The sequence below is a fragment of the Xiphophorus maculatus genome, chromosome 21 (genome assembly GCF_002775205.1).
Source record: "Xiphophorus maculatus strain JP 163 A chromosome 21, X_maculatus-5.0-male, whole genome shotgun sequence".
Lineage (NCBI taxonomy): Eukaryota > Metazoa > Chordata > Actinopteri > Cyprinodontiformes > Poeciliidae > Xiphophorus > Xiphophorus maculatus.
This window is the reverse complement of record NC_036463.1, coordinates 11,273,430-11,288,503: the sequence shown is the minus strand read 5'-3', so window position 1 is coordinate 11,288,503 and position 15,074 is coordinate 11,273,430. Positions and strand designations below refer to the sequence as shown.

The window sequence follows — 15,074 nt, the reverse complement described above, 5'->3', positions numbered from 1 at the left end:
TAATAGAAGTAATTTTGATAATTTGAACTGACCTAAAACAAGAGAAGTTTGTTCCGATCTAAATTCAAATAATAAAAAGTGTCTTAATTTGGTGTGTGTATAAAACTCTGCTTTCAACTGTAATAATACAGGAATTTGAAAAAGTATTTCCCCCATACATGTCTTTCTATTAGCCTACAACTTTTTCGTAGTATTTATCATATAACTTTATATTCTTAGGATATCTTTAAAAAATAAATAATTGTTATTAACCCTTCAAGATAGAGGAGGTACGCATTTTACATCCATCTAGAAAACTAATGGAGCCTCATTAGACACGAACTCACACAGTGATGCTTTCCTTACCGTTTCGTGATTGGTTGAGACTTCTTGCACTCGCGATCCCATTGGCTGTCTCGAAGGTACAACCCTCTTCTGCACGGATTTAGGTGTATCTAGATTGTTTTGAGAGATGAGCTGAATGCTCTGCTAGCTTAGCTCCTAATGTCTAAGTTGTTACTGGAACATATATTCACCACAATGCCGAAGTTAGAGGTTGGTGGAATTTACGTTTGCTTTGCTGCGCTTAGTTACATGGGACGTAAATTATTTCGTTTTTAATTTGTCCAATAATTATTTAGGTAACGGTAAGCTAAGATAGCTGTTGGCTAACTAGCTAGTTTAAATGCTCAGGTTGATAGCGTTCTTCTATTTAAGTGACAGAACAGACATTTGAACGTCATCTATTGTCGATATGATTACGTTGAAGTAGAACATTTGTTTGAACAGTTTGTCAAATAAGCTCTTTTTATGCAGAAGTTTAAATGTTATAGCATTTAGGTTTGCAGTAAAGCTAGGTTACTCTGCACTAGCATGTTAGCATCCAGTTGCTCTGGAGGAAGCCCAAATGTAACATAGCAGTTGTTAATACGTAGCTGTTGATGATTACAGCGTTTTTGTGTTGTGTGCAGGACGGGAACAGACCGGACTTGAGGTCCAGTTGTTGAATGCGTTAACTGGTACCTTTCACCATTCAGGCAACTGTTAAAACAGGATGCCAGAGATGACTGAAACTCAGACACCTGGTCGAAAACCCAAGTGAGTATGCTTATATACATATGAACATGTTAAGTTTAAAGAGAATAGGGACATTCAAAGCATAGACTACTCTTTGCTTAAATAGACAAGCTCCCCATTTTATGTCTCTTTTTTATTTTTACAAAGTATATAAATATTGCACTGTCATTAATTCTGTTTTGCTTTTTCCTTTTTCTTTCCTAATATATAAAAACGTTCCTCTTAAATCCTTTAATTGAAAATTATCCTCCATTGTTTGGATGATTTGTTGCTCAACAAATTGTTGATCATTTGATTTAAAACCACAAGATATGTCTTAAATCACAGTTTCAGTGTTTGGTATATTGTAATGGCAAAGGATAACAATTACAAAAACAACTCAGAAGTGATTTGGACCAATCAATTCTCAAACATCTGCAGTCTGTTTAAAAGTTCCTGAACAACATTGACCATTTTTAAGTTGTTTTATTTCTTATTAATTTGTCTGTCAGTCTATCGACTATACCTGCTTGTCCTTTATTAACCTTTATTAACAAAATAAAATGTAAACAAATGTCCATTGAGTTCTCTAGTCTGCCCTTTTTATTTGTTTCTCTTGATTGAAGTGGGTCGTGACTTTAAAGCCAAAGTTCAGACTGATCTGGGATTGCTTTGTACAGATGCACCCCAAGTTCATATTCATCCTGATGATGATGGCATCCCCTTGCCTAACTTGAAAAAAAAATACTCCAAACATGTTTATTATAATTTATTCTTTTTCTTTTGAAACAAATGCACCAAAAATCATGTTGCCCGCCTATAGCCTTTGTAAATATTTTCAATGCATTATGAATTGTTAACTTTTTGCAGAAAGAAGAAAAACAAAGAATCTCATAATGCAGGTAACATCATATCTGCTACTTTTGCAACTTTTAAAAAATTGCTAATTAATAACAGTTGAGCTATAGGTTCTTTTTTTTTTTTTTTTACCTAAAATTGAATTAAATTATAAAAGGTATTGTCTCTTTGTTTGTGTCTGCATATAGTTGAGAGACACAGAAAGGAGAAAATTAATGCGGGGATTAATCGCATTGGGAATCTTCTGCCATGTTCTCAGGCACTTAAACAGGTCAATAGCTGCTTTTTATTGAATTACAATCATCCATGTGTCTATCTAGTACAGTGTATATTTTTTTAACTTTATGTCAATGTTCTGTTTTTAGAGCAAGAACATGATATTGGACCAAGCTTTTCGCTACATTACTGAGCTGAAGAAACAAAATGATACACTGCTTCTGGACGGTGGTGATAAAGTCCAAGGTCAGAGTTTTTTTGTACATTTTTTTCATGAACTTTAAAAGAATCTTCTATTTATTCTGCAACCCTCAGTCAAGTCTACCAACAGCAAAGTGACAGGCTGCGATTGAAGTTTTTATGCATGCTAACAATATATAATAATCAAAATTATAACACTATAAGTTTATTCAGCCATGTTTCTAAAAGTAGCATGTGGGATGGTGTCCGGCACCTTTTAGATGCATGTGTGGTCCAACATACCTGAGGCTGAAGTACCGCCTCAGTATGCAGTTAAATTCTTCAGAGTCCTGCTATTGACCTCATTGTTTGACTCTGGTGTGTTGAAGCAGAGGCATGTGTAAAAGTTGCAGGGCACCCTACCTTGAGGGAGCAGGAAGAATTGATGGCTTATGGAGGTCCTGCTCCTAAAAATAGCATCTATTAAAAAAAAAGAAAACCACTGCACAGTTATGCTCCACTTGATGTTGGTCAATTACTTAAGTATTTATTTTAAAATACAAATACCTGCTTTGTCTCTATGTAGCTGAGGAGATCCGGAGACTGCGGCATCAGTTGGATGAACTGAGAAAGGAGAGCGCTCACTACATTGAGCTCCTCAAAGCTCATGATATTAGCCTTTTAGAGGACCCAACTATTCACTGGAAGGGAAAGCACCGCTGTGCCAAAGTGGCAAAAGTGACTCCTACCCATCAGCTCCCAAAGAGAATTGTTGTTTATTCAAATGGCAATGTGATCGGTCCTGCAGGGAAACAGGCAAGCCCGGGAAAGAAGTCCTCTGAAGCAATTCAGCCACCATCTGATACCAGATTGCAAGTTAATGCAATAGAAGAAGTCAGTACTTCTTCTACCACCCCTGCACTGCTCCCAGGCTCAACCACAACACCCTCTCAGTCAAAATCAGGTCTGAGGTTGTTGGAGCAGTGTGTGGTTGAAACACCTGCTGTAGGCCCTTCTTTGGCGCCTTCTGTGTCTTACATAACCCTCCAGATCCCTGCAGCCACTACATCCCTGCTCCAGCAGGTGCAGCCTGATCCCCTGCCTCAGAGCATTCCCTTAGTAGCTAATTCAGCGTCGCCACATACCACCGAAAGCACTGCGCAATCTGTGTCCACACGCACTACATCTACCCAGACCATAACCTCTGCATCATCGGGGGGTTCCTCTTTGGGGACACAGGACACTGCCATCAGAACTGTAAGCTACACTGCAGTTCCTGCCAATCAAACTGTTCTTAGGGCTGGAGCTGCAGGCAGCACACAGACGACTTGGACAACATTGCAGATGGCAGGAAACACAGTGCAACCAGTTTGCCAGAGTTTGTCCATGCCAGAGGTCAGCAGTACCACCCAGGCAGTCCAACAGGTTGCAGTATGTCCTGTGGGCAGTAGACCCTCTGTTAATCCTGTTCAAATACAGCTGCAGCCACACGTGCCTGTACAGCAGACACCTATCACAACTCATATCCCAGCTAATCCATTCAAAAGTACCCCTCACCTACAAGCTGCAGTTCTAAACCAGACACAGCCTCATTGTGCGGTTGTACCCCAGTCAGCCATAGTGCCGCAACCAGCTGTGATTGCTCAGCCCCAGCCTGGGGTTCTGCAGCCCGCGTCGTTGGTTCCTCATCCTCCAACAGCCCTTATTCCACAGCCTCAGCAAACCCTGGTTCCTCAGCATCAAGCTGCTGTGCTACCCCTGCTGCAGACCATGCAGGTGCTGCAGGTCAACCCAGCCGGTTCTACCACTGCAGTACCAGGTGTAACCGCACCTCAGAACACGAACAATCCAAGTGTTGTCATCCTGCAGCAGGCCAGTGCCTGCCCCACCCAGCAGGTTGTGAGAGAGGACATTTCAAATCAAACACCTTGTCAGCATATAGTGATCATCCAAGCCCCCAGTCAGTCTGCGCCCGCTCCTCAGAGCTCCCAGCTGAGCATTGGTCCTCCCTCTCTCCCTGCTGTTTCCACTCAAACAGCAACCACAACCAGTTCAGTGACTGTCCCTCCTTTACAAAGTGTTGGGGGAAAGCAACTCGTGCATATCCTGCCTCGTCCCACCCAGGCTGAGGTGAGCCATCCTCTGCAGGTCAGCCAGGGATGCTCCTCTTCACCAGTCTCCACAGCCCCACAAACAATCACTGTGAATGGCCAGGTGTTTGCTCTGAAGCCAGTGAAAACTTCTGATAAAGGTGGCTCCCAGATTGGTCAGAGCACCCTCCAACTGGTACAGCCCACCACCACTGAGGAGCCCACTACTAATGTGGCCCTAAACAGTTTAGGTGCCCTTAGCAGTCTGAACCAGAGCATATCTCAAGGCCTCCCTCGGTCTTGCCAGAGCAGTTGTCTGCTTACCCCTACATCATCAGTTGGTGTTACTGTACCTGTACCTGGATCTGCACCTGCACTACCTGCTCAGCAGCTACAGGTTCCATCGGGGATAGCTGCCAGCACCTCTAAGCCTTCAGGAAAAAAGCCCCACATGGTTGTAAACACAAAGAGAGTGGTAGCTAAAAGGACCAAATCTCCCAAAAAGAAAGAGCTCAGGACTGCACAACTAATTCCTCTCAAAAAATCTGCTACTGCTAAAGAGAGCCAGGCAGTCCAAGATAAAACATCTCAAGTTTTACAGTCCTCAGCAAACGTTCACCCAATGGATACCACAATTTCAGAGTCCCGAGATGCTGTAAGCTGTGTAGCATCAGGTCAGAACACACAGCAAATGATTGTGTGCAGTTCATCAAGCAACTCTGTTGTATTTTGCCCGATGCAGGATAAAAGCTCTGTCTGTGCATCTCAGAGTAACTCAGCTGCACCAACGGTTGTCTGTGAAACAGCTATCAAGCCATCAAATGGCTCAGCTTTAGCAATGAAGACTAAAATTACTCCAGTTTCTAACAGCAGCTCTGCTGTAACCAAACCTTTGGTGTCAGAGGTTAAACAGGTAACTGTTACTACTACAACTACCATAATGCAAAGCCTGCCAGCTGCTACTTCTTCTGTTGCTAAACAAAATAAACCCACAGTCACCTCTGCAGTTTCCAATGACCCTCATGTAACTTCTGCTTCTGATTCTAGTTTGTGTTTGCCCCCAATCTGTATTCAGACTACTGCACCAGTGACTCAGAATACCAACACAGTGCAACCTACTGTTCCCCAGAAATCAAAGGTCCAAGATCAACCATCTTCTTCTCAGCCCACCACTTCATCCTCTTCTCAGCCCATCACTTCATCCTCTGCACCCACCACACCTGTCACCTCATCACCTATACCCACTGAGTTGGCTCCAGACGCCTCTATTACAGTTTCCACATCAACTATTGAAATTAAGAAAAAGGCTAGTACTTCAAGAGCTCCTTCACAACAGAATGACGTGAACATTCCCCCACCTTCCTTGTGTCGTCCTGCAGAACTCAAACCAACTCAGACAACAAGGATTGACAGGGATACTCTGGAGGAGAGGCCTTCCACAGCAGCAAGAAAAGAAGTATTGGTTGGGGTGATGTCTGAAGTTCCCTTAAAGAAGGACTTTGCAGTGTCTCAACAAGTTTACACAAACCTGGATGACCAGGCAATGGAGCAGAATATGACGTCCAACAGGCAGACTGATTCTCCAATGACCACAGGGGGAGCTGGTGGTCGAGGATTCTCTGTCGCATCAATGCTTCCTCAGGGCCATAGCATCGGTGTGTCTTCTGGCTCTTTTGGGTCATTTGCGTTTACATCCGAACAAGCGGAGATGCTTGCGTTGGCAATGCTAGAACAAGACAGCCCAGAGAGAAGAAGTGGAGGATGCTCAGGGGACAACACTGCTTCAGCTACATGGGACTCCCCCAAAACCCCACCAGTGTCTTCCAGCAGAGACAGAGGCTCAGCTGGGCAGCCAGGCAAGATAACCAAACTGATGGACCAAAGTACGACTAAACACCATGATGTATCTGTGAGTGGGCCAAACAGACATCTGCAAAGTATTGCTTGCTCAAAATCTCAACCTCTCCCTCCAGGACAGTCTCAGAGTTCAACCCAAGGTGGGACAGCCGCTAGCCTCAGTGTTAACAATCTGATCAGATCCAGCTCCAGTCACCAACCCTATCCCAGTTCCCCCAGTCTGACGGCCCAGCAGGGGTCAGCTCCCTCTCCAGCCGGGACATCTACTCATATGTCCCAACCCTCAAGCAACGCCATCTCAACCTGTTCAGGCACTGCCCAAGTAGTAGAGTATTCTGCCTTGAAAAATAATGCTATAAGAGGCCCACCTGGAAGTGTGGTAGGTGAGCGACATGGGAAGATCCTCTCCAAAAGACAAGCCCCAGAAGAAGCGATGTTAAATGCAGGAAAACGACCAAAGCCTTGCCCTCCGCCGGGTAACGCAGTGGGTCATATGGATGTGAAAGCACCAGACCACAGTCAGATGATGTTGGGACAGCTGTCGTCCACCTCTGCAGCTGTAATGACTAGGATTAATTCAGAAAATGGAGGCCCTCTTTTCTCATCAAATTCCTTCATGAGCCCAGTAGTGCGCCCCATTGATGGTCACTGCCCCGTTCAAGGTCCTCCTGAGCAGAACCAGGCAAGCGGCCTTCATCTGCCACAGGGTCACCCGCAGCATTCTGTTAGCCAGCCCAGTCAGCATCTGGGAGGGAACCTTTACATGAAACAACAGCAACAAGAGCAGCAGAGACACCATTTATATCATCTGCAGCACCACCTGACTCAATCTGACCCTGCACAGCGCCACTCACTACACCAGAGGGCGCTGCAGGAGCAGCAGCAACAACAACAACAGCAGCAGCAACAGCAGCATGTCCAGAAGAAGCGGGGAATCGTCAGAGGGAATCAAACTGGCTCACCTGCTGGGTTGCAGCAGAAGCAGCAACATCACCTGGAAAAGTCTGGAATTCATCAGCATTCCCATCAGCAGCAGCAGTCACAGCATCCACAACAGTCCCACCAACAGTCTCAACAGCATCAACAACCAACACAGCACCAAGCATCTCATCCACAACACCAACAACAGCAGCAGGCGCACCAGCAGCCTCCCCAGACTCAGCATCAACAGCAGCAGCAGCAGCTGCAGCAGCAGAACTCTCATCCCAGACATCCTCAGCATTTACAGCAACAGATTCAACAGCAGCACTTTAGGCATCAGGACAAGACATGTGAGGCTCAGTCAGTGGGATCCAGGGCCCATCATAACAGCCACCTGGCTCAGCAGGACCACCTCAAGGTGGGTATGGGTACCATGTTAGTAATGTGTAGTTTATGATCATTTGTTTGAATCTGAATGAGAAATACTGTTAAAGTTCATCCTCTAAATTATAAACCGTGCTAGTGCTTAGTAGCACCTACTCATTTAGATGACAGAACCTTTTTTCCACTCTTTTAGCTCTTTCATTCTTTCTTTTGCCGTCTTCCCTTAGCACTTTCGCTCGTTTCTTTCGTTCGCTCTTTCTTTTACAATTTATTTCAACCTTTCTTTCTGTCTTTCTTTTGAAGCAGGGAACTTTTACTATCAAAAATGCAAAGGAACCCTGGAATTGGCTGACTGAAATTATTTTTATTTATGATTTCCTGCAATTTGCAGAATTTAATCCTTTTTTCATTTTTACTGAGGAATATTTTATGACATATTATTGTCTTCTTTTTGTTATAGTAAAGGTTTTTGTGTCTTTAACTTGTCATTCTGCAGTCTGGTCAGGATCATAATGCTATGCAGAGAATGATGAGCGCTAGAAGCTTGGAGCAGCAACTCATCTCTCCTCCCACCAACACAGTGTCTCGTTCATCTGAGCTGGCCTGTGCTCCATCTCGACAGGAGCGACACCGCGTGTCGAACTACTCTGCAGAGGCGCTCATCGGTAAAAGCACTACTAGCGGGGATCAGCAGCAACGCATGGCTCTCCATCTTCAGCCCGGTCGTGGTGCCACCCAAGAGCAACCAGACCTCCGCAGCTACCTGGATACATCGCGAGGGAAGGCTGGCATTGTTCACAACCCTCAGAACCGCCTTTCATCTGACCATTCTACATCCACTGACCAACGCATATCTGAGTGTCAGTCCTTCAAGGTGATGGCTGGTGGAGGGGGAACACATCAGCTCAGCAGTTTTGAAGCTCAGGTCTCTCGTGGGAGTGACATGGCCCCCAAGTCGGTACCCCCCTCTCAGCGGGGCCCTCAGGGACAGCAGCAGGGAGGATTCAGGATGAGCGTCGGCCCCACTGCAGACGTAAGAAATCGTGGAAGCTACAGTGGACCCCATCCCGGCTCTCAGGGAGTCCAAGTTGGTCCTGCGCTGCCTCGGGAACAGGAAGGCTGCCACCAGAGTTTCATGCAAAGCCTCCTTTCTCCCCACCTTCCTGAGCAGAGCAACCATCAGCGAGGAGTTCAATGTTGCCCCCCAGTGACCATGGAGTACAGCTGCATGCCTGGAAGTTCATCAGGAGACATCCAGGCCAAGGCCTCCAGTCCGAGCATGCCTCAGTCCCAGAAGGCCCCAGCTATGCGACTCACAGAGGCCAACAAGGGCCACATTTCTCAGGTCAGCAGTAATATGCACGTAGGGCCCGGCGTCCGAGCAGGTCTGCCCCACCCTCCGACCCCCCACAGCAGCTCTGAGCCCGGCCGCTCCTCTGCCATCCCCAGACCCCCGGTTGCTGTCAGCCAGCATTCCCGACATATACCCAGAGACGCTCATCCCATCAAACTGAGACATCGATCAGGAGCGCAGAGACCCACCAACCCTTTTGAGGCCGAGGGCCATCTACCTCTGCCCTCGGGGGGAGGGGTCCTGCTGGGCCGGCCTCAGTCTGGAGGAGAGAACCGCCGGACCACCATTGTGCGCTTGATGGCAGACAGCGCACAGGTTCCCAGTGACAACAATCTTGCTGCTGACCAACATCTGGCTCAGAACTTTGGGTTCCCCTTTATTTCAGAGGGAGGGATGAACCCTCCTCCTCCGATTAATGCAAACTCTACATTTATCCCTCCAGTGAGCCAACCCAGCACCTCCCGCACACCGTCCCTCCTCCCGGTGGAGCCCCAGAACACTTTACCCTCCTTTTACCCCTCTTACTCCCCAGCTGCCCATCCCAGCCTCCCCGGTGATGTCGCCCTCCAGTACTTTCCCAACCAAATGTTTACAAGCCCGAGTGCCGACAAGGCCAGCGCCCCTCCTCTCAACAACAGATTCAGCTCCATCCTCTCCCCGACGCGGCCAGTGGGGTTCGGTCAGGCCAGTTTCCCTTTGCTTCCGGATATGCCTCCCATGCCATCATCTGGAATCACCCCTCACATCTCCAACTTCAGCCTCACCTCGTTGTTCCCTGAAATCGCCACCGGCATGCCCTCGGATGGCTCATCCATGCAGATGTCCCCTCTACTGTCACTCACCAACACATCGTCAGCTGACTCTGGCAAGCAACCCAATCGTCCGGCCCACAACATCAGCCACATCCTGGGCCATGATGGCAGTTCAGCTGTGTGATGAGTTTCAGTTTAATGCCTTTTTGGACTGTTGTTCAAGAGCAAACAATTGCATTTTCTGTTTGAAATGTGTAGTTTGTTAAAGAAAGAAGTGATGAAGCACTTGATGTGAGGGATTTGTTGTTTACATGTCCACTCAGTTCTAGTTTTGTTTTTTTTTTCTTTTTTTGACATGCCTAATGTCAGAGTAATCATTTAAAATTTTCATAAGGCTTTTGAATTTTATGGAAATAAGTCCTTAAAGCTCCTTTTCGAAATGTTGGTTCTGAAGAAAATATAAAAGTTTAGAACTTGAATTTTTGGTCAAAAGGAAACCTTCTGCACAGTTACTAATTTAATTTACTAACTTATCAGGTTGTACTGTACAGATTTTTCGAAGAGCTATTTTGTAAATACCAATATTTCATATCAAAGTTGCTAGATTATGTATTTGTAAATACAAAATTGATAAATAAAATTTATAAGGATAACATTGTCATTTCCCTGTTTTTTTTTCTTGTTTTCAGAACCCAGTTTATTTTAAATAATTAGTATTCAAAAAAACAACATTGTAACTTATCTGAGTAGGCAGGGAGACTCTCCAGCAGTGATCTGCATTACAGCAGTTATGAATTAGCCTCTGAAGAAGATGCTGTTGAGCCTCCTCTAATGAAGAGGAGGCCCATAGTCTAATGTTCTTCATATGAACAAACCTTCTTTGCGTCACCTCTAGATGTTTGTTTTAGCTAGCATACTTGTTGATAACTAGTATTTTGCCTAACTTTAGCTTTTGTATACAACTTTGAAACATGCTAATGTTATAATAATTTTGTAATTTTCCTGCTTTCTTTCTTGCAGCTAACATGTTAGCATATTAGCTGCTGTCAACATAGATTAGCTAATGTTATGCTAACATGCCATTTGTAGTTTATTTAATAACGCCAATGCATAGTTCTGAATGTTGTATGACACAAGTATATCAGGCATTGAGCATAACACCCAACAGCAGATAATGCATGCTCTTATTTACGGCATAATGCTAGCTTGTTTGTAGTTTATCCTTTTTCCACTTAAAATGTCTATTGATTGTCTTTATTTTAGGTTCTACATTTCAAATACCTTTTAATAAAATTATTGTGCTGAGCATTACACACCATGTGGTTAATATACTATACCCGAAACAATAGCTAATAACTTGAAGCTAGTCAAAAGAAACAAAACACATAATTATTTCATAAGCTTTTTATTTACATGCAATAGTGCTCCAGCATGTGCAGAAAACAGCCTGCACTCTTTAGGGAGTGTAGATTCAGGATCTCCTTCATTTTGATCACTTTTATGTAATACTTTTTCCACTGACCTGTGAGGAAGGAATAATACTAACACCTGTCACAGCTTCCTCACCTGGCAGTCTTTTGGTAACCAGCGAACAAGTAAACAGAAGTGGCTGCAGAGTAAAGTTCAGCTTATCGATGACTGTTATTTTCCAGAATCTCTCCCATTCAGTGATGATTTTAAAAAAATACCATAAACTCCAACAAATAAATAACTATACACAATATATAATCTCATGTACACTACTGAAAACAATGATTTAAATTGCATACACTTGTTAATAGTTTGTTAATGAAGAGCAAAGTATATTACGTTACTGTACACAATGGCAGTTTTCAGTTCTTGAGAACGTGATGACAGCACCTCATAATTACAGCATCTGATTGGAGAAATGGTCCCTTTGTTTCTAGTCTGCATAAAGCTAAACACAATGAACATTTAGGAAGGAGTTATGTCTGCGAGGTGAGAAATGGACGGGTCAGGTCTGGACATGGAAGTGCTGAATAAATGGAAGTCGCTCTGGAAATGCAGACTCCCCTTGTCAAGGATGTAGAGTGAGCAGATATATGGATAAATCGTGTTTTTATATGAAAATACCCATATATACAGTATAATAACACAATTATATGTACAAAAGCATAAATATATAAATATTCTAATACAAAAATAAATATATTCTCTTTTTTTTCCTCTGTTCACTAAGAGTCTGTTATGCATCTGTGGTGTCTGACGTCCCTATGTTCTCAGAGGACACTTCATTTGGGAGGATGTTTACTTCCTGTATTGTATCTTGGGATTGTTGCATTGTGGAATAGGAGGTGAAAACTCCGTCGTCCTCAAGTGACAAAAGACGAAGAGGTTCCTGTTCTGCAGGAATGAAAGAGAGCAGGTAAAATATTAAGTTTTCTACACTGGGCAAAACGACACTCAAATCTCAAAGGGTTGTTTGCCACATTTGTTCCTTCCATATTAGAAGAATCCACACTTACTTTGATTGATGTTTGGCGTGCCGTCACCAAACCTAACTCCGCCTCCTACTTCCTGTGAGCTGACAAATTCATGGGAAGACGCCAGAAGCTGATGAGTGGAGTCGTCAGGAGAACAGTGGCTCTGTTCCTGATGATCCACCTCCCTGAGAAAAACATACATTTACAATGATAGCAGAATGTTTTTATTTTTAGCTTTACTTAATGAAATATCATTAGCAGAATTTAATCATTATTAACCTGCTGGAGTACTGGTAAAGAGGCAGATGTCCATTTGCCTGTGGCAGAAGCGTGTTGCACTCCAAGTCACAATCCACTCCATCCTGCAAAGTAAAAGTACATAAAGGTTTCTATTAAACAATAAAAGAATAAAACATTAGTAGTAGTAGCAGACGTGTTACAAAGTTTGTGAGTCACAACAGGAAAAGAACAGGAACTATTGCCATATGTTTTTGGGGAAAAAAAGAAAAGAAAAAGAAAACACCTTTCTGTCCCACCCAAGTGAACAACCCTGGCCAGAATTTAAAATTAGCAAAAGCTTTGAGTTTATTGTCTGGACTGAGATGCAACATTTAGTTATTTAAAGAATGTAATTTTTGGATGAAAAAATAAATACATTTACAAGTATTTCTAGTTTAAAATTAAGCTAATCTCAACCAGTTAGAGCCTATGAATACATTTGTAAAAACATTTTCTTAACTGTTCTCACCAGCATGTTGACACTGGCCTTTAAATGTGCAGTTTCTTTTTTGTTTTGTTTTACACAGCTCCTGAAATTCTATTACTGATTTTTGTTCCAGTGTACCAGATGTCACTTCAGCCAAAGTGTTTTCACCTGCTGCAGTCCTGGAAGGCAGTGCTGAGCTTTTCCGTTCTGGATGTACTCTCCGTTAGCAGGGTAAACGCTGCGTGAAGGACTCATGTGAGAGTCCAGGGGACAGTGTCCTACCAGGGCCAGTCCCTGCAGAGGAACCATGGTGTACTGACACGCTGAGACCGGAGCAGCCACAGTTGGGAAGCATAAGTCTGATGCTTGCTCTGCAAGTAGAGAAGTAATGAGTTAGGACACGTACAAAGGCAATAGCCTGTCATCAAAAACCTGAGGATCTCTGAGGAAACTCACTCTGCTTGGCCCAGGCTCTCCAGAGACAGAACGGGATGAAGGCGACAATGATGAAGACAAAGGCTCCTAGGACAATACCAACGATGAGGTAGGGGAGGTCACCAGGCCGTGGCACTAGCACGCCGGGGGCTTCAGCCTCTGGATCTATAGGCTCTGGAGCCCGAGGTCGCGGGTTATTAAGACGAGCTGAGGAAAAAATAAATAGAAAAGGCTTAGGAAGATCTTAGTCAGATAGCTACATGTTCAAGAAAATCTAACAAACATCCTCTGTAAATGCTCTCACCTTTAGTTTCAAGAATTACTACGTTGCCAAACTCGCTCTCGCCCTTTTCGTTGAAGCTCTGCATTTTGATGTCGTACGCAGTTTCTGGCTGCAGGTCAGTGATCGAATGCCAGTACCGGTCCCCCTCCACCACATCCTTCTTGTAGTCACTGTCATTATCGCTGTCCGTCGGGCGGTAGTAGATGTAGAAACCATAGATTGGCGTGTTGTTCACAGGATCATACTAGTGAGGAGGTAACGATCACAATGAGCTTTATATCAAACCCAGTTTCCCTATGTATTTTTAAATATAAAAATACATTTCCAGACTTAAAAGTTCAGACATTTCAGATCCTCCCTGACTGTCAAAATGTCTTTGGGCACATACCGTCCATTTCAGGATGATCGTGGTCTCATTGATGGCTTCATTGTAAGTGATGTAAGGTCCATCAACGGGACGCTCGTGGGTTTTCCCACCCACCACAGTGTAGGCCTTGGAGGGGGCACTGGGTGGACTGGAACCGATTACGTTCACGGCGACCACACGAAACTTATAGGACGTACCTACAGGGAGAGGAACGAACATTCGCAATCAGCGGCCCCAGACTCCTCAGACACTTAAAAGGCAGAGTGAAGCAGTTTTCTCAAAGCAAATGTTTTGTTAATTGTAACCTAGTTATGTTTTGATTAATGGCAGCAATCACTGAAATGGCTTTAACTATACTCATTATGGTGATAAATTTACAGACCGAGGAACTGTAATTACTCAGGGCATCATCGTCATAATTGCATGGAACGACATCCAATAACGCCCCTCCTCCAAACCAACCTTTCTCCAGGCCCGTGATTTCCACAGACAGCCTGGATGGGGGAATGTTCTCCACCGCCGTCACCCAGTCCTCCCCGGGCCTCTTCACCTTCTTGTACTCCACCCGAAACGACTGAATGGGGAAGCCGCGGTTGCCACGAGGAATCCAAGTCACGTATGCCGAGGTCTCCGTAGCCATGGAGACGGTGGGCTTATCGGGAGCTTCGGGAGCTGCGGAGGGTAGGGTGGGGTCAAATATGTAGCAACAATATGGAAATAAATCATAGGACAACAATGCAGCCTCAAAGTGCTCAACTTACTGAGAGCTCATCCTTCAGACAGAAATGCAAGAGAGAAAACTGTTAGAGGAGAGGGTTAGTAGCTGAGGTTAGTCCTAGCTTTGGCCTTTGATGTCATTAGTGCTGTTAATCAGAGATTTGTTGCGTTCGCAGGTAGAAGGCTTACGAGAGAGGCTCGGTGAAGGGACAGCTGGGGTTTTTGGTGGGTCGTTGGACGCTCCGGAGCCTTTACGCACTGAAGACAGAAAAAACAAAACTGTTTAGTGCTACAGATATTTCCTTGAGTCATCTTAAGAGAAAATGCAGATTACATTTCTTTTTGTTGTGAACAATGGGTTTAAAATGGTGAAATTGATTACAGTGCCTCATAAAAAGGAAATTCCACAGAATTTGTCACACAAAACCACAAACGACACAAAAAAGTGCAGAGCTGTTATGTGGAAAGAATAGGA

At 44.3% G+C, this 15,074-nt stretch overlaps 2 protein-coding genes across 2 annotated transcripts in view; one reads left to right on the top strand and one right to left on the bottom strand.

Annotated features, from left to right (window-relative positions):
* Positions 1-425: 425 nt before the first annotated feature.
* usf3 (upstream transcription factor family member 3) lies at positions 426-10,300 on the top strand. The gene is made up of 7 exons (XM_023326465.1): positions 426-534; positions 951-1,077; positions 1,906-1,937; positions 2,082-2,164; positions 2,259-2,355; positions 2,876-7,575; positions 8,038-10,300. Exons 2-7 carry the CDS (start codon positions 1,034-1,036, stop codon positions 9,829-9,831), a joined length of 6,750 nt encoding a protein of 2,249 aa, XP_023182233.1. The 5' UTR covers positions 426-534; positions 951-1,033; the 3' UTR covers positions 9,832-10,300.
* A 736-nt stretch (positions 10,301-11,036) lies between these two features.
* The window catches only part of boc (BOC cell adhesion associated, oncogene regulated), a 33,743-nt gene continuing 29,705 nt past the window's right edge, over positions 11,037-15,074 (bottom strand). Inside the window, exons 10-18 of the mRNA XM_005797905.3 lie at positions 14,789-14,857; positions 14,345-14,554; positions 13,904-14,079; positions 13,537-13,759; positions 13,254-13,439; positions 12,966-13,168; positions 12,371-12,453; positions 12,134-12,276; positions 11,037-12,011 (exon numbers count right to left, since the gene is read on the bottom strand). Of these exons, the coding sequence (XP_005797962.2) occupies positions 11,854-12,011; positions 12,134-12,276; positions 12,371-12,453; positions 12,966-13,168; positions 13,254-13,439; positions 13,537-13,759; positions 13,904-14,079; positions 14,345-14,554; positions 14,789-14,857 (1,451 nt within the window). The 3' untranslated portion in view covers positions 11,037-11,853. The remainder of the gene's footprint in view (positions 12,012-12,133; positions 12,277-12,370; positions 12,454-12,965; positions 13,169-13,253; positions 13,440-13,536; positions 13,760-13,903; positions 14,080-14,344; positions 14,555-14,788; positions 14,858-15,074) is intronic.

Coding starts and splice junctions, on each gene's coding strand:
- usf3 (XM_023326465.1), top strand. CDS start 1,034: ATGCCAGAGATGACTGAAACTCAGACACCTGGTCGAAAACCCAA. Junction 1,938..2,081: donor CAAAGAATCTCATAATGCAG/GTAACATCATAT, acceptor GTCTGCATATAG/TTGAGAGACACAGAAAGGAG. Junction 2,165..2,258: donor GTTCTCAGGCACTTAAACAG/GTCAATAGCTGC, acceptor TTCTGTTTTTAG/AGCAAGAACATGATATTGGA.